Below are 17,879 nucleotides of genomic sequence, written 5' to 3'. Positions count from 1 at the left end.
GTTTTCCTGAGTCTCCACATGGGATTTTCACGACTGACAGCAGTGAAACCCGAGAGGAAGCTACTGGCATGATGAAAGAAGCATCTGAACGCCACCAATATCTAGACAAAAAATGTGTTTTTGGACCATGTCATCACTCCACACCATAAGCCTCCAGAAGTTCCTCCATGTTTTCTGGCCAGGAGTGATCACCAACCACACCCTACTCCTTCACTGTCACCGGGAGGGCATGGCAACAATCATTGGAGATGGCTTGGACACGTGATGAGGGAAGGGGCTGGCTCCATCATCTGGACAGCACTTCTTTGTACTCCTGAGGGGTGGAGGAAAAGCAGGAGGTCAAAGATAACTGTATGCCATGCCATGGAGGTGGAGGTGAGGGCCCTGAAGCACACCTAGGGCACAATAGAGGACAGACGGAGATGGGGGACTTCCATTGCTGTCCTAAATGCCAGCTGTGTAACAGGCAGCAACCTTGGGGCGCTGGAGAGATACCACCAATTCTGTCTCCATAAGGTTTTCCAAATATACTGACAGGATATATGAAACAATGTAAGGATCCTCTCCCAGCCATTAAAATCCTTATCATGTTTAGTCAGCCTCGTGAAAATGTCGCATTGCTCACATGCCTGACACGAGTCTGCTAAAACAGACACTTTGTTCAGAACTCTGCTATGCAAGGGAATATTAGGTGGAATGTGGGACTAAGTAACAATGTGTAACATTCCTAAAAATCATGGGAATCTGTACCCATGACCACTCCAAATGGAGAAGCATCATTCGGGATGGCATGAAGAAGCTCAAGTCCATTCATCAGGTTATACAGAATGTAAACAGTGGAAGAAGAGAGCAACCTCCTGAACTAATCACCCATCTGCACCTTCAAGCATCTCCTGTGAATCACACATTGGCCTCATGTTTCTCATGAGGCTCATATAACATGGCCTGATATAACATCAGCAACATGTTATAACATAACATATATAACATATATCAATCACAGCACGGAAACAGGCCATCTCGGCCCTCCTAGTCCGTGCTGAACTCTTAATCTCACCTGGTCCCACCTACCCGCACTCAGCCCATAACCCTCCACTCCTTTCCTGTCCATATACCTATCCAATGAATAGAGACCTAACTTGTTCAACCTTTCCCTGTAACTTAAGTGCTGAAACCCAGGTAACATACGAGTAAATCGTCTCTGCACTCTCTCTAATTTATTGAGGCACAAAGAGCAGGAGCAGCTTATCCATACAGCAATAATTTTAGGCTATGATTTCACAAAGCAACAATGCTAATATACATAAAGTTTACCTGAGGTGTTGTGTTGATAAGATCTTTGACAAACTTTATTTCACTTGTTGACTGGAAAAAAAATTTAAAAATGGACAAAATATTTTAAGATTCAGGTATATTAACAGAACAAAATATCATGGACTGAAAGGGTTTTGCTGTTGTCTAGTTAATACAACACTTTTGGAGAGATAAAGTTATAAATGTTACCTCAGGGAAGAACGTTCTTATAGCAAAATGTTTATAATCCAAGAATGGAATAATATTATAATCATTTATCAGGTACACATCTGATCCCTCAGTCTGAAGTTCAATGAAACCTTAAAAAAAAGCAAATAGTTCAAAATTTCTACTACATACTATCAATGAAGGAATTTTTACCCATATTATTTTTATATTTTAAATTATTTCCCCTAAAAATAAACAATTTGTCTCCAGCCCCACCAATATTTCATCTTAAACATCACTAGATTATGCTTTAATCTGCTTCAGTACTTTAGAATCTCACTATTAATGTTACCCAGAGATTATTTTCCTCTATTAGAGTACCATCACCATAGCATTATATTGCCTCAAATATGAGTGAAAACATAACCTCTCCAACAACTCTGAAAGCTTTCTCACTATATCTCTCCTTGATCTTTGTGCTTGCTCAAAGTGTTTTCATAAACAGTTGTCTGTAAGCCAGAGAATAGATAAAAATCTATAAACCAGCCACAGCCTTCCAATACAGCAGCTGAAACCTCAGGCAAGTTTCTTATTTAAATATTGAGAAGGGGCTGCTTAAGGAACTTGCATTTTTGCTGATACTGAGGTTTGAACATCATGACTGAATGTCGCTCTCAAGTGAAGAAGACTCCCAAGTTTGGACTGCTATTAGATGAGAAGCTGAAAGTCAAGGGCTCTCAGTTTGAGACAATGCTTCAGGCAAATTACTTGACTTCTATGTACCAACAACCCCTGTGAATGTGATTATGTTGCTGGCTCAGAACAAGCCAGTAATTTCATTTACAAAAGACTTAATGCTTGTTTTGTATCTGTATCAGGGATGTCAGAAACACCTAATTCCCAGAGTAATGTCTAAAATATTCCCATTCTTGGAATGTGAACAACATATTCTCCCATCATATTCAAAGATTTCCACAGATCCCAGTGGCATCCAGAGTGGAATTGATAAAAAATAGAGTAGTAAAAGAGTCAAACGTACTGTATTACCTTTATTATCACAAACTGTGTAATGCTAAATGTAATATTAAAGTGTTAAGCATTAAACATTTGCCAGTACCTTCTCGAATCTGAGACCTGAATTGATTTTCCAAAAGCTCCATTTGGGCTTCTAATTTTCGTGAGAACTGCTTGTCTTTCTGATGAGATGCATAATAATAAACTAAAGAGAGGAAATAATTTGAACAATTATGAATCAAAGAAAACTAAGTTCCAAATCAGATAAAATTAGCAATAGCAGGAGTTATCCCAAAACCAGGAGTTTCATAGTTCTTTATCCGAGATGTTGACTGATTTGTGGCACAAAGAATTGATCTAGATAAAGCCAAGCTCTATTTTTCACAAATAATAAACCATAGAACAGAATTTAGCAAAGTAAAACCAGGCTTCTTTTCACAATTCTTTACCTATCAAAAGCTTTTTTTAAATAAAAACTTATAATGCTGCTATCTTTCTGCTGAATTCCCCTACATTTAAAAACAAAAACAACTGCATATGCATGAATGTGAAACAAAACTAGAAACTGCTGGAAGAACTCACCTAATCAAACAGCATCTGTGGAAAGAGAAACCAGTTAATACTTCAGGCTGAAAACCCTTCATCAAAACTGTAACGTCAACTGGTTTCTCTTTGCGCAGGCGACTGGCTGAGTTCACCCAGAATTTTGTATTTTTATTTCCTGTTCATTGAATCTTACTATGGATATTTATTTCATCCCATGTCATTCTGTGAATCTAATTTTTGACCAACTAAAATAACACAATAAATAATTCCCAAATCCTTAATTGCAAAATCACTGTGCACTTATAGACAGTACTTAAGCTCGACCCATTTCCTTCTCCCTGTTCACCAATTCATTGTTAAACCCTCAATCCATCCATCCAGTTTCTTTCCATCATTCTGTTAAGCTTATCCATTTCACCCTCCTTTCCAACCCTGCCTCTTTCCCCTGCACCATCCCTGGCCAACAGAAGAGGCAGACAGGGAAGACAATAATGGGGAGAGTACCAAAAGAGATCAGTTATTCAACAGAAGTGCTTTAATTATTTAAAACTGCACATTAAATACTTACTGGCAATGAAAAGCACCAACATAGCAGGTATCACAAATGCAATGTAAAGATGTTTGCTGGGAGATACATTAATTACATGTTCAGTGTGTTCTCCAATTTTCACCTAAGTAGAAAACGTAACTGTAACATGTTTATAGAAAACAAGACCAGATGTAAACTGAGGATAACATCAAGGGTTGCACCACTCACTTCACAATAATATAAGTTCTTTCTATGGGGTTCAGAATATTTCAGGATTCTCAGAAATTCGAAAAGTCACAGGGTTTTACTCTAGGATTTAGAATGGTGCAGGATTCTTCCCCGCATCTTAGACCAAAGTTACAGAAGTGTAGAATGATTCCTTGAAACGATTATTTATTTCCTAAAGTTGGGAATTGCAAGATTCTTTTCCAGGACTTCTAATAAAATTCATAATATTTAGCAAGATCTATAATGACACAAGATTCTTTTCTCTCCTCTGGAAAGCTAATTTATTTTATTTCTATACACAGAGATACAGCGTGGAACAGGCCCTTCTGGCCCAAGAACTGCACTGCCCGAAAACCCACACAAAATACTGGAGGAACTCAGCAGACCAGGCAGCAACTATAGAAAAGAGTGCAGTTGACGTTTCGGGCTGAAACCCTTCATCAGGACTGTACTCAGGAAGTACTGATGAAGGGCCTCGGCCTGAAATATCGACTATACTCTTTTCCATAGGCACTGTCTGGCCTGCTGACTTCCCCAGCAGTTTGTGTGTGTTGTTTGAATTTCCAGCATCTGCAGATTTTTTCTTGTCCGCCCAGCAACCCGACTATTTAACCTTAGCCTAATTACAAAACAATGACCAATTAACCTACTAACTGGTGTCCTCTTTTTCTTGATTCTGTGGGAGGAAACCGAAGCACCCGGAGGAAATACACATACTCATGGCAAGGACATACAAAGTTCTTACAGAGGATGCTGGAAGTGCAGGCGTTCAAAGGAAAGAACAGGGTTGGTGATGATGTTCATCCTCTAGTCTCATTCTCCATTTTCACTCGAGCATTCAAGTACTAGATTACTGCACAGTGGTTTAGGGGATTGAGAGTAACATACAGCTATGCCCAGAGAAATCCTGAAACAAAATACTAGATGCTGGAAATCCACAATAAAGTAGCAAATGCTGGAATTGCTGGGCAGGCCAAGCAGAACAAATATTTCAGGTCACTATCTTTCCATCAAATTCAGAGGTGAGAGCATCACTTCTGTTATGTTAGATACTCTCTTCCCACTCTTGTACTTTCTGTCCTCAAGACAAAACCCATAAAACCTTTGCCATTTCTCAATTTTATCTATGTACACATATTAACATCCACTCTTCCACAACTGTAACCACAACTCATTGTATTAAAATATTCTAAATCTCTAACAAGCCCCAGTTCTTTTGTCAGTTTGCTTAAGTCTGTGTACTTTTCTTATTCAACTTTGTGGCACTGGAAGCACTTTCTTCTTATCTATCTTTAAGATTTTATATTATTTTGAATATTCATATTGATCTCCTTTACATTGGGAAGAACAATCCCAGATTGACTAATCACTCCCTTCCCTTTCTTACATTCATTCTGATAAATCTTCTCTTCAGGGGCTTACGTCCCTGCTAAAGAATACTGCAACAAATTGATCTCCGGGTTAAAATAAGGCAGAAACACCTAACCTGTGAGCATACCTGTATTTTTGAGATTGCAAAGTTCAATGTGCTTAATACACATTTTATTTTATCTTCCGTCACCTCCGTAATGTTACATTCTACTAGATCAGCCTCATTCCTGGGAACATATATCTTAATTTCACTTTTGGAAAATTGTAAATTATCTTCCTTTCGCTATAAAATCAATAATTTAAATGAAGAAATAGGTTAGAGAGAATCTTAGAGAAAGTGAGCAATGGAGTTTAACATGTGAGGAAATTAAATTCTTTTTACCATCACAGTTATCCAGAGTTGGTTCTCATCAATAGTCGTCGTAAAGTTGTAAAATTTAGGGTTCTCTTGGTACATTAGAAAGAGTTTCTGCTCAGATCCAGAGATGCAAAAATGTACTGAATAGTTCCCTAGAGTCTCAGTTTTGATAGATGGTGATTCACAGGTCCAGGTCCCATTATGAGTTGAACAATTCTATCCAAAAACAGACATTAGTATTTGGAACAAATGGAGTTCACCTCTAAATTACATTGTAATTTCATCATCTAAAGAATCAGTCATCACCCAGGAACAAGAAGGCTCAGTCAATGAAAACAAAATGAACTCACAATCCAAGACTTAAAATCTATAGTTATCTTCATCTCCTTAAGCACATCTAAATTTTTGCCTTCTATCTTCATTCTTCGGCCTCCACTGTAATAAAAAGAGATGATAAATCAAGATTTCAGCAACAGATAAATGTTAATAGAGAATGGTGAGGTGTACCCATACATTGTGAAAATGAGGTGTGACATTGGGATTTCCCTTTGTAGGTCAGTTTGATATTTGAAAACAGTTTCTTCTTGTGTAGTGTCTGATATTTGATGTGAGATTCCCCTGTGTAACATTATTTGACATAGAACATTAGAGTACAGTATTGGAATTGATCTTTTGACAATTATAGCTTTCTGTCTAAAATTTAACAGTGGGATACTCCTGAACACATTACTGTAACATTTGCTTTTGTCTTAATTCTGTCAAGAATGTAATAACAATGAACAAAAATTTTCAATAAGCAAACACTTCAGATTAATTTATTTATCACATGCACATTGAAACATACAGTGAAATGGATTGTTCGCATTCACAACCAAAACAACCTAAGAATGTGTTGGAGGTAGCCCGCAAGTGCCACCACACACTCTGGTGGCAACATTGCATGCAGACCATATTCAGTAGACTAACACAATCAGCAAACAAAAACATCAATAACAGCAAAACAAGCCTCTGCTAGACACACACACACACACACACACACACACACACACACACACACACACACACATACATCCCCCCCCCCCCCCCCACCACCCCTGGGCTCCCTGGCTCGGACTCTCTCATTTGCAGACATCAGGTGTCTGACTTCCAGACATGCCAAACCAAAGGCTTCAATCATAATGCCTCGACTTCTGGACTTGCTGACTTCAGTCTTTGACCTTTGGTATCAACCCCAGAATTTGCCAATCACAGGGCTCTGAACTCTGGTCTCGTACAGATTTCTGACCCTGCGACACGTCAGCTTGGGGGACGGGTGACTGGTCTTCATGTCTCCTGCTCACATGGTCTTCTGATCCAGGGCTCGCCAACCTGAGTGGGTCACTAGCCCTTGTCCACGGAGCCTGCTGACCACAGAGATCTCCAGTCTATGTCTCAGTGGCTGTCGACTAGACATCCGTCCACAGGCATCACTGGATTTCTACCATCCCTCATCCCCTTCTCTAAACCCTAACTTGTCCCCTAACTCCCTGCACTGCCCCCAAAACCATGCTTACATACTTCAAAACCAACTAACTCTGGGACATGACCTCAACAGATGAAACATAAAGGAAGTCCAAGTTAAATCACTGAACAGAACTGCCTAAATGTGAAATAATCAAAGCTCACAAATGTTCCAACTAATTGCTTTTTCTTCTTTGCACTGTAAAGATCCAGAAAGATTTGTGCTCAGGTGTTAGGGCATCAAGTGGCTTCATTAATTGAAGCTGATTCTGTTGCTCAAATTTTGGATATATTTAAACAGAATTAGGCTTGAACTCTTGTCTGTTTGTGCATTAGATTTAAATACTGATGAATATATCAGCTTTAATATATCCTAAACTTGCTAATCAATGGCAGCCAGGAGCACCTTCACCACTCAATCATTAAAGAAGGCAGCCCACCACTAGCTTATCCATGGCCACAGACTGAGCAGTTTTGCATCAAGAAGCTGTTTCAAGCAACTGAGCTGCTCTCAAGTGAATTTAGCATCAGATGGTGGGGGTAAAGGGGGGAAGATAACCTTCCTCCTCCTCTTCAACTTCCGCTGGGGAAATTGAAGACCAAGTCTATTAGAGGCTAGAGAGCTAAGACGATGACCTGCCCTGGTGTAAGAGGACAATGCATCTGGGTTGATGAGTGGGAGGGAGGATCAGGGCTTGTTTTGCTGTTGTTGTTTTCTTGCATGTTCTGTTCCAGTCTATTGTGTTCTGTCGAACACTCTGGGCGTGTTATGTTGGTGCTGGAAATTGTGGAAACACATGCAACTTGCTCAAACAGACCCCTGGGTGAGTTGGTTGTTCAAACAAATGATGTATTTCATACTATGTTTTGAAATATATGCGACAAATAAACTTGAATCTTGCATCTACATGTTAGATGGTTTCATGAAGGTAGTCATTAAAATCTGGAACTCAGACAACTCAGTCTGGTGCTTCCTTTTTTTGTTTTAGGTCAAGAAACTTCTCATGACTTTCCTGGCCCTGAATATGCATTGTCCTCTACAGCCATAAGACCCTACAGCTACTCCTCAACCTTATTTGCACTGAACCACTTATCACCAGTGTTTCTGCTTGACCACCATGTGAGATAACATTGTTGATCATTCTCTCTTCGCAGTCATTCTGCCCCTTCATTCTTTCTGTCATGTGCCCTCTCCTCAGTAGTTATCTTTGCCTCCTCAAATCTGGCAACCTTCTGCCCCATCTTCAAACTCCCTTTACCACCAACATCCATGGACAAATTGTCACTTTCCAAATCCATACCCTTACCACAAATGGAGTTAATCAAAATCACCAATAACATGTTTGTGATTGTGCTGACCAGTGATCAATTCCTCCTCACATTCTCAAAATGTGTTTGTGTTTTTGTTCCCCCGTCTCGGTACAAAGGTCTCAGAGAAGGATTTGAAACAACTGATAATGTACTATCGCCAATGCCGTCACTTGTTCATGTTGTTGCCATACGTACCGAACCCAGGATACTGCTGGGTGAATGCTTATAATTTGGCTGTTGATGACATACTCCAGTAAGGCAGTTCTGTTAACGCTGCAGTCCTTTTCAGAGTCATACAACAAACACACAGATTTTTTGCCGTGGATTGCCTCAGGTAATATACATTTTACCAGTGTGCTATTCTCAATTATGCATTCGTTTGATCTGGAAGAGGAAATGTCAATATAAAGCAAAGCTATTTTATCATGTCAAATTCATCAGTTTTTTAAACATTTTGTGCTTGACAGGAGAAAGAACTGCATATCTAGGACTAAGAATAACTTTTCTTCAGCAGATTAAGCAAACTACAGAAATTGCTGGAAATACTCAAAACAGAGCAGTTGACATTTTAGGTGTGGACGCTGTGTCAGAACGTGACCCTGTCATGAAGGGGCCGGATGGACCCAAACACAGGACGCAGACACTGAAGTACTAGGGGGAGGACAGGCTGAGGATGCCATGGCACTTAAGGGTAGCTGGGGTTCAGGTAGATAGAGTTCTGGCAGGCGGAGCAGAGCGGCTCCCGAAGTCCAGGCAGGCAGAGCAGAGCGACTCCCGAAGTCCAGGTTCAGGTAGACAGGCTCCTGGGGTTCAGGCAGGCAGGCAGACAAGTCCCCGGAGTCAGGCAGGCAGGTCCCCGGGTTCAGGCAGGCAGGCCCTCGAGGTTCAGGCAGGCAGGCAGACAAGTCCTCCGGGTTCAGGCAGACAGACAAGTCCCCGGAGTCAGGCAGACAGGTCCTCGAGGTTCAGGCAGGCAGGTAGACAGGTCCCTGGGTTCAGGCAGGTAGGCAGGTCCCCGGGTTCAGGCAGACAGGTCCCCGGGTTCAGGTAGACAGGTCCCGGGTTCAGGCAGGCAGGTCCCCGGGTTCAGGTAGACAGGTCCCCGGGTTCAGGCAGGTAGGTAGACAGGTCCCCGGGTTCAGGTAGACAGGTCCCCGGGTTCAGGCAGGCAGGTCCCTGGGTTCAGGCAGGCAGGTAGACAGGTCCCCGGGTTCAGGTAGGCAGGTCCCTGGGTTCAGACAGGCAGGTCCCTGGGTTCAGACAGGCAGGTAGACAGGTCCCCGGGTTCAGGTAGGCAGGTCCCCGGGTTCAGGTAGGCAGGTCCCCGGGTTCAGGTAGGCAGGTCCCTGGGTTCAGGTAGACAGGTCCCCAGGTTCAGGCAGACAGGTTCCCGGGTTCAGGCAGACAGACAGGTCCCCGGGTTCAGGCAGACAGACAGGTCCCCGGGTTCAGGTAGGCAGGTCCCCGGGTTCAGGTAGGCAGGTCCCTGGGTTCAGGCAGGCAGGTCCCCGGGTTCAGGCAGGCAGGTCCCCGGGTTCAGGTAGGCAGGTCCCCGGGTTCAGGTAGACAGGTCCCTGGGTTCAGGCAGGCAGGTCCCTGGGTTCAGGCAGGCAGGTCCCCGGGTTCAGGTAGACAGGTCCCTGGGTTCAGGCAGGCAGGTCCCCGGGTTCAGGCAGGTAGACAGGTCCTCTGGGTTCAGGCAGGTAGACAGGTCCCCGGGTTCAGGCAGGTCCCCGGGTTCAGGCAGGTCCTCTGGGTTCAGGCAGGTCCTCTGGGTTCAGGCAGGTCCCCGGGTTCAGGCAGGTCCCTAGGTTCAGGCAGGTAGACAGGTCCCCGGGTTCAGGCAGGACCCTGGGTTCAGGCAGGTCCTCTGGGTTCAGGCAGGCAGGCAGGTCCCCGGGTTCAGGCAGGTCCTCTGGGTTCAGGCAGGCAGGCAGGTCCCCGGGTTCAGGCAGGTCCTCTGGGTTCAGGCAGGTAGACAGGTCCCCAGGTTCAGGCAGGCAGGTAGACAGGTCCCCGGGTTCAGGCAGGCAGGTAGACAGGTCCCCGGGTTCAGGCAGACAAGTCCCCGGGGTTCAGGCAGACAGACAGACAGACAGGTCTAGGTGGTGATAGGCTAGCGGAGAGCCCTCCCTGGGCGTGTATCCCGGGTAGGGGTGCCTCCCAGGCGGAAACACCAGAGGCCCGGGCATGACACGGACCCCTAGGTGGGTGCGGGCACTATCCCAGGGTTTGGGCGGAAGAGAAGGAGGGGGCAGAACCCCCGCCGGATCCACCCGACGGAGGCAAGGGATAGGAACAGGCAGAACCCCCGCCGGGCCATGGCCCATTGGCCAGAACCACCCAACAGAGGCAAGGGGTAGGAACGGGTATAGGTCCAGGTTGACCAACACAACAGTCATGATAACGGGAAATTCGGAAATGGCCGGCAGACAGCACGACCACGCGAAAAACAAAACAAACGAGCGGAGAAGCAGGACCAGCACATGGGAAGAAAGGTGGGAGAGCGGACCAACCTGGCAGTACTGGTATGGGCAGAGAAGCATGCTGAAGAATAGGTCTGAGCCCGGGCAGGATAACAGAATGCAGAGAAGAGTTCGGAGCCGGTGGGGAAACAGAACAAAACGACCACCCGCCTGGTCCCAGTCCCAAAGCCCCTTATAAACACTTGCAGCTCAATGAGTCACAGGTGTGTCTCCTTGAACCAGGAGGGTCCTAACTAGATCACGGGTGACGGGAGGGACATCTGCAGGACCCAGAGCCAGGAGACCCCGGACCGGATCAAAACCCGGAACGCGGTTCCGGATCGGACCCTGACAGACCCAGAAGCTGCTGAAGTGTGGTGACATGGCAGTCTAATGGTTAGCACAATTGCTTTACAGCACCAGTAGTCAGTGAAGCTGGTTCGATTCCTGCAACTGTCTTTAAAGATTTCATATGTTCTGTTCATGACCGCCTGGGTTTCCCCCGGGTGCTCCAGATTCCTCCAACATTCCAAAGACGTTCGGGTTAGGTAAGTGAGTTGTGGGCATGCTACTTTGACACCAGAAGTGGATGACACTAGCGAGTTGCCCATCACAATCCCCGCTGATTTGATTTGATGTAAATGATTTATTTAATTGTATATTTTGATGTACGTGACAAATAAAACTAATCATTTTATCTTTAAATGCTGGAAGATCTATAATAACTAAAAGTGAAATAAAGTGATGATTTCCAATAATGCAAGGTTCACAATGGACAAACAAGTCTCTCTTTTAAGCTTTAAATCTACTTTAATGAACAGCATAATCATAATTCATTCTCAACATTTTTAAACATATATGATCACCTCAACTTTATTTAAGAATGCTACATTTGTTAAAATCTTGACAAGTTCACGCCATTCAGAGAGATTTACTCTGTTATTTATAGTTTGTGACTAATATCACTTACTTGTTTGTAATAGTATCAGCCAACCCACGGACATAAAGGGTAGCACTCAGTCCAACATTCAGATCTGACCCAATAATGCTCAATATGCTCCTTCCAAATGAACCCACACGGACTGGATTTATAGATGTAACAATTGTTTTCTAACAAAAGAAGAATTTTTTTAAATTATCATCTTAGACGCCAGAGTTTAAGAGACTGAGCCATAAAAAAATGAAAGCCAGAATTCTGTGAATAACCAAAAAACATAGACTAAAACAGATCAGAAAAAAAATGTATGTGACAGATGACCAGTTGTTAACATAGGCGAGAACTGGGCTGATCATGTAAATTTTAAAGTGTAAGTGGACAAGGAAATAAGAGGGGTAAAGAGAGAGCATGAGAAAAAATGGAAAGAAATAAAAATATTCCACAGGCTTGTCAAGAGGAGAAGGATGGTAGGAAAGAAGTGGCGCCATTACGTTCTTGAACAATAGTTTCCTATCCCAATAATCACAAGAAAAATAAATATGGAGTTATGGAAATCTCAGAAATAGTTAAAATATTTTACCTCCCACATAATGAAACCTTATATAAAACAAAAAATCCTAGAAATATTTAATCGGGCATACGGCTTATATAGAAAGAGAAAGAGAAAGAGTTAAATTTTCAGGTTGTTGACCTTTCATAGAAGAGTCCTGTTGAAACATTAACCTTGTTTCTGTCTCCACAAATATTGCTTGACCTGCAAAGTATTTTCAAGAATCTCTATTTCATTTCCAATATCTAGTATTTTGCCTTGGGATAACTGAAATCTGTGGTTATTTCACTGCATCTGTAAACATGGTGTCATTCTCTGAACAACAAAATGCAAGTGCAAATGCTACACCTGTTTCCACACCTTCCCCCTTACCACCGTTCCAGGCCCCAGACAGTCCTTCCAGGTGAGGCAACACATCACCTGTGAGTCTGCTGGAGTCGTCTATTGCATCAGGTGCGGCCTCCTCTTCATCGGCGAGACCCGAAGCAGATTGGGGGACGGCTTCGTCAAGCACCTATGCTCCGTCAGTCACAACAGACAGGACCTCCCGGTTGCCACCCACTTCAACTCTGCCTCTCATTCCCATCTAGATATGTCCATACATGGCCTCCTCTACTGCCATGATGAGGCCAGACTCAGGTTGGAGGAGCAACACCTCATCTACCATCCGGGTAGCCTCCAGCCTGGTGGTATGAACATAGAATTCTCCAATTTCCAGTAATTCCCTCCCCCTCCCTCTTCCCCTATCCTAGGTCCCTTTCTGCCTCTCTCCCCTTTCAACTTTCTGCTTCTTTATCTCTACAGTTCTTTCATGCTTATCCCCTCTCCCTCCCCCCTTTATCTTTCCTCTGATTGGTTTTCCACCTGGCGCCTCTAGGCCCTACCCCCTCCCCTATCTCTATTACTGGGCTTTGGCCCTCTCTTCCCCCCACCCCCATTCCTGATGAAGGGTCTCGGCCCGAAACGTTGGCTACTCTTTTCTCACGGATGCTGCCTGACCTGCTGAGTTCTTCCAGCGTTGTGTACCTATTCTTTGATCCACAGCATCTGCAGTTGTATTTTTGTGTTTTGAAAATGCAAGATTTAGTTGAACGTTTTAGTTGCACAATTCAAATATTAACTGTCAATAAAAAGCAATATTCTTTACCGTGCAAGTCCTCTCCGGTGTACAAAAAACACAATTTGGCTTCTGGACATCACAACTGTGGACTGTTAAAACAAAAAATTAACACTAGGAATGTGAAAGCACAGTTAAAGAAAGTTAAAATTTCAGCAGTAAGGGTTAAGATAAGCTTACTATAAAGACATGCTTATATTCTAACAGAATCTAACAAGTTTCAAGTTCAAGTTTATTGATGTCATTGACATATACACACAGTATAAATGCCCTGAAAAATTGCTTTCTGCAGCACAGCTAAACACAACAGAGTAAGGACAAACATGTTGTGGCCCTGTGGCTCAGAAGGGTAGGAAAAGGAAGAAGGCAGCAGTGATAGGGGACTCTATAGTCAGGGCGTCAGACAGGTGTTTCTGTGGACGTAGGACAGAAACACGGATGGTATTTTGCATCCGGATGCCAGGGTCTTGATTGTTTCTGATTGTGTCCATGAAATCCTGAAGTGGGAAGGTGAACAGCCAGAGGTCATGGTGCATATTGGTACCAACGACACAGGTAGGAAAAGGGAGGAGATCCTGAAAACGGACTACAGGCCATTAGTTAGGAAGGAAGCCGAGAAGCAGGACCTCAAAGGTAGTGAACTCAGGATTACTGCCTGCGCCACGCGACAGTGAGTACAGGAATAGAGTGAAGTGGAGGATAAACGTGTGACTGAGGGATTGGAGCAGGGGGCAGGGATTCAGATTTCTGGATCATTGGGACCTCTTTTGGGGCAGGCATGACCTGTACAAAAAAGAAGGGTTGCACTTGAATCAGAGGGGGATCAATATCCTGCAGGAAGGTTTGCTAAGGCTACTGGAGAGAGTTTAAACTAGAATTGCTGGGGTGTGGGAACCAAACTGAAGAGATGGAGGAAGGTGTAGTTGGCTCACACATGGAGAAAGCTTGGAGACAGTGAGAGAGAGAAGATAGGTGGGTGATAGAGAAGTGACACACTCAGACCGATGGTTTGAGATGTATCTATTTTAATGCAAGAAGCATCATGAACAAAGTGGATGATCTTAGAACAGGGATCAGCACTTGGAGCTATGATGTTGTGGCCATTACAGAGATTTGGATGGCTCAGGGGCAGGAATGGTTACTTAGAGTGCCAGGTTTTAGATGTTTTGGAAAGGATAGGGAGGGCAGGAAGAGAGGTTGGGCATGGTACTGCCGATCAGAGATAGTGTCCCGGCTGCAGAAAAGGAGGAAGTCATGGAGAGATTGTCTACGGAGTCTCTGTAGGTGGAAGTTAGAAGTTAGAACAGGAAGGGGTCAGTAACAGGTGGGGACATGTTCGGCACAATTTTGTGGGCTGAAGGGCCTGTTTAGTGCTGTAGGTTTTCTATTTTCCTATGTTTCAATAACTCTACTGGGTATTTTTTTTAATAGACCACCCAATAGTAACAGGGACATCGAGGAGCAGATAGGGAGACAGATTCTGGAAAGGTGTAATAATAGCAGTGTTGTTGTGGTGGGAGATTTTAATTTCCCAAATATTGATTGGCACGTCCCTAGAGTGAGGGGCTTAGATGGGGTGGATTTTGTTAGGTGTGTTCAGGAAGGTTTCTTGACACAATATGTAGATAAGCCTACAAGAGGTGAGGCTGTACTTGATCTGGTATTGGGAAATGAACCTGGTCAGGTGTCAGACCTCTCAGTGGGAGAGCATTTTGGAGATAGTGATCACGTCTATCTCCTTTACCATGGCATTGGAGAGGGATAGGAGCAGACAAGTGGGAATAGATTTAATTGGAGTAAGGGGAAATATGAGGCTGCCAGGCAGGAATTTAGAAGCATAAATTGGGAACAGGTGTTCTCAGGGAAAGGTACAGAAGAAATATGGCAAATGTTTAGGGAATATTTGTGTGGACTTCTACTTTGGTACATTCCAATGAGACAGGGAAAGGATGATAGGATATAGGAACCGTGGTGTACAAAGGCTGTAATAAATCTAGTCAAGAAGAAAAGAAAAGCTTATGAAAGGTTCAAACAACTAGGTAGTGATAAAGATCTAGAAGATTATAAGGCTGATTATAGGAGCTGAAGAATGAAATTAAAAGAGCCAGAAGGGTCCATGAGAAGGCTTTGGTGAGCAGGATTAAGGAAAACCCCAAGGCATTCTAGAAGTATGTGAAGAGCAAGAGGATAAGATGTGAGACAATAGGACCAATCAAGTGTGACAGCGGAAAAGTATGCCTGGAACCGGAGGAGATAGCAGACGTACTTAATGAATACTTTGCTTCAGTATTCTCTACGGAAAAGGATCTTGGCGATTGTCCGGATGACTTACAGCAAATTGAAAAGCTTGAGCTTGTAGACATTAAGAAAGAGGATGTGCTGGAGCTTTTGGAAAGCATCAAGATGGATAAGTCTCGGGGACGGGACGAGATGTTCCCCAAGATACTGTGAGAAGCAAGGGAGGAGATTGCTGCACCTCTGGCAATGATCTTTGCATCATCTATGGGGACGAGGGAGGTTCCAAAGGATTGGAGGGTTGCAGATGTTGTTCCCTTATTCAAGAAAGGAAGTAGAGATAGCCCAGGAAATTATAGACCAGTGAGTCTTATTTCAGTGGTTGGTAAGTTAATGGAAAAGATCCTGAGAGGCAGGATTTATGAACATTTGGAGAGGCATAATATGACTAGGAATGGTCAGCATGGCTTTGTAAAGGCAGGTCATGCCTTACAAGCCCAACTGAATTTTTTGAGGATATCACAAACACGTTGATGAAGGTAGAGCCATCGATATAGTGTATATTGACTTCAGCAAGGCATTTGATGAGGTACCCCATGCAAGGCTTATTGAGAAAGTAAGGAGGCATGGGATCCAAGGGGACCTTGCTTTGTGGATCGAGAATTGGCTTGTCCACTGAAGGCAAAGAGTGGTTGTAGGGCGGATCATATTCTGCATGGAGGTCAGTGACCAGTGTTGTGCCTCAGGGATCTGTTCTGGGACCCCTTCTCTTCGTAATTTTTATAAATGACCTGGATGAGGAAGTGGGAGGGATGGGTTAGTAAATTTACTGATTACACAATGATTGAGCATGTTGTGGATAGTGTGGAGGGCTGTTGGAAGTTACAGTAGGATAGCAATAGGATGCAAAACAGGGTTGAGAAGTGGCAGATGGAGTTCAAGCCAGATAAATGTGAGGTGGTTCACTTAGGTAGGTCAAATATGATAGCAAAATGTAGTATTAATGGTAAGACTCTCGGCAGTGTGGAGGATCAGAGGGATCTTGAGGTCCGAGTCCATTGGACCCTCAAAGCAGCAGCGCAGGTTGATTCTGTGGTTAAGAAAGCGTACAGTGTATTGCCCTTCATCAATTGTGAGATTGAGTTTAAGAGCTGAGAGATAATGTTGCAGCTATATAGGACCCTGGTCAGACCCCACTTGGAGTACTGTGCTCAGTTCTGGTTGCCTCACTACAGGAAGGATGTGGAAGCTATAGAAAGTGTGCAGAAGAGATTTACAAGGATGTTGCCTGGATTGGAGAGCATGCCTTATGAGAATAGGTTGAGTGAACTTGGCCTTTTCTCCTTGGAGCAATGGAGGATGAGAGGTGACCTGATAGAGGTGTATAAGATGATGAGATGCATTGATCGTGTGGATAGTCAGAGCTTTTTCCCAGGGCTGAAATGGCTATCATGAGAGGGCACAGTTTTAAGGTGCTTGGAAGTAGGTAAAGAGGAGATGTCAGAAGTAAATTTATAACTCAGAGAGCGGTGAGTGTATGGGCTGCTGGTGTTGGTGGTGGAGGTGGATACGATAGGGTCTTTTTTTGGATAGGTACATGGAGCTTAGAAAAATAGAGGGCTATGGGTAACCTTAGGTAATTTCTAAAGTAAGTACATGTTTAGCACAGCATTGTGGGCCAAAGGGCCTGTATTGTGCTGTAGGTTTTTTATGTTTCTATGTTAACATAAACCTAATATAAATTATCCATTACTTGAACATGAGCATAATAAACAACAAATTGAACAAGACAGAGACGGAAAAAAAACTCTAAAGTCTGAGGTAATATTAAGGTTTTTCAGGTTGTTCAAGAACCTGGTGGCACTGGGGAAGAAGCAGCTGTTGCATTATAATTATGCAAGATAAAGTAGCAGTATTAGGCCACCTGTCCCATTGAGTCTGCTCCACCATTTCATCATGACTGATTTGTTATCCCTCTCAACCCCATTCTCCTGCTTTCTCACTGTAACCTTTGACACCTCACTAATTTTGAACCTTGAGGAGTGAGTCCTCAGGTGCCTGTACTTCCTGCCTGCATCTTCTAGTTGCGTTAGGTGAACACTATTTCACACACTGACTACAAATGTAGGAATGCAAAGGCATTGTGTGTCATGGTTTATTATTGTAAATATTATTTTTATTATGAATAATAAAAATAATATTTTTGATATAAATGTTGACTTTAGTGGGGAATGAACTTGTTTTTCAGAATTTGTGG

At 43.5% G+C, this 17,879-nt stretch overlaps 1 protein-coding gene across 1 annotated transcript in view; it reads right to left on the bottom strand.

Moving 5' to 3' along the window:
• plxnc1 (plexin C1) overlaps positions 1 to 17,879 on the bottom strand; it is a 229,139-nt gene that overhangs the window by 115,386 nt on the left and 95,874 nt on the right. The window contains exons 12-21 of the mRNA XM_059987740.1: positions 13,418 to 13,479; positions 11,754 to 11,893; positions 8,514 to 8,702; positions 5,858 to 5,942; positions 5,532 to 5,723; positions 5,277 to 5,432; positions 3,590 to 3,692; positions 2,579 to 2,680; positions 1,504 to 1,613; positions 1,315 to 1,365 (exon numbers count right to left, since the gene is read on the bottom strand). Coding sequence (XP_059843723.1) covers positions 1,315 to 1,365; positions 1,504 to 1,613; positions 2,579 to 2,680; positions 3,590 to 3,692; positions 5,277 to 5,432; positions 5,532 to 5,723; positions 5,858 to 5,942; positions 8,514 to 8,702; positions 11,754 to 11,893; positions 13,418 to 13,479 — 1,190 coding nt within the window. The remainder of the gene's footprint in view (positions 1 to 1,314; positions 1,366 to 1,503; positions 1,614 to 2,578; positions 2,681 to 3,589; positions 3,693 to 5,276; positions 5,433 to 5,531; positions 5,724 to 5,857; positions 5,943 to 8,513; positions 8,703 to 11,753; positions 11,894 to 13,417; positions 13,480 to 17,879) is intronic.

Source organism: Hypanus sabinus, chromosome 13 (assembly GCF_030144855.1).
Source record: "Hypanus sabinus isolate sHypSab1 chromosome 13, sHypSab1.hap1, whole genome shotgun sequence".
NCBI classification, from domain to species: domain Eukaryota; kingdom Metazoa; phylum Chordata; class Chondrichthyes; order Myliobatiformes; family Dasyatidae; genus Hypanus; species Hypanus sabinus.
The sequence above is the reverse complement of the archived record's forward strand: the minus strand, read 5'-3'. Positions and strand labels throughout refer to the sequence as shown.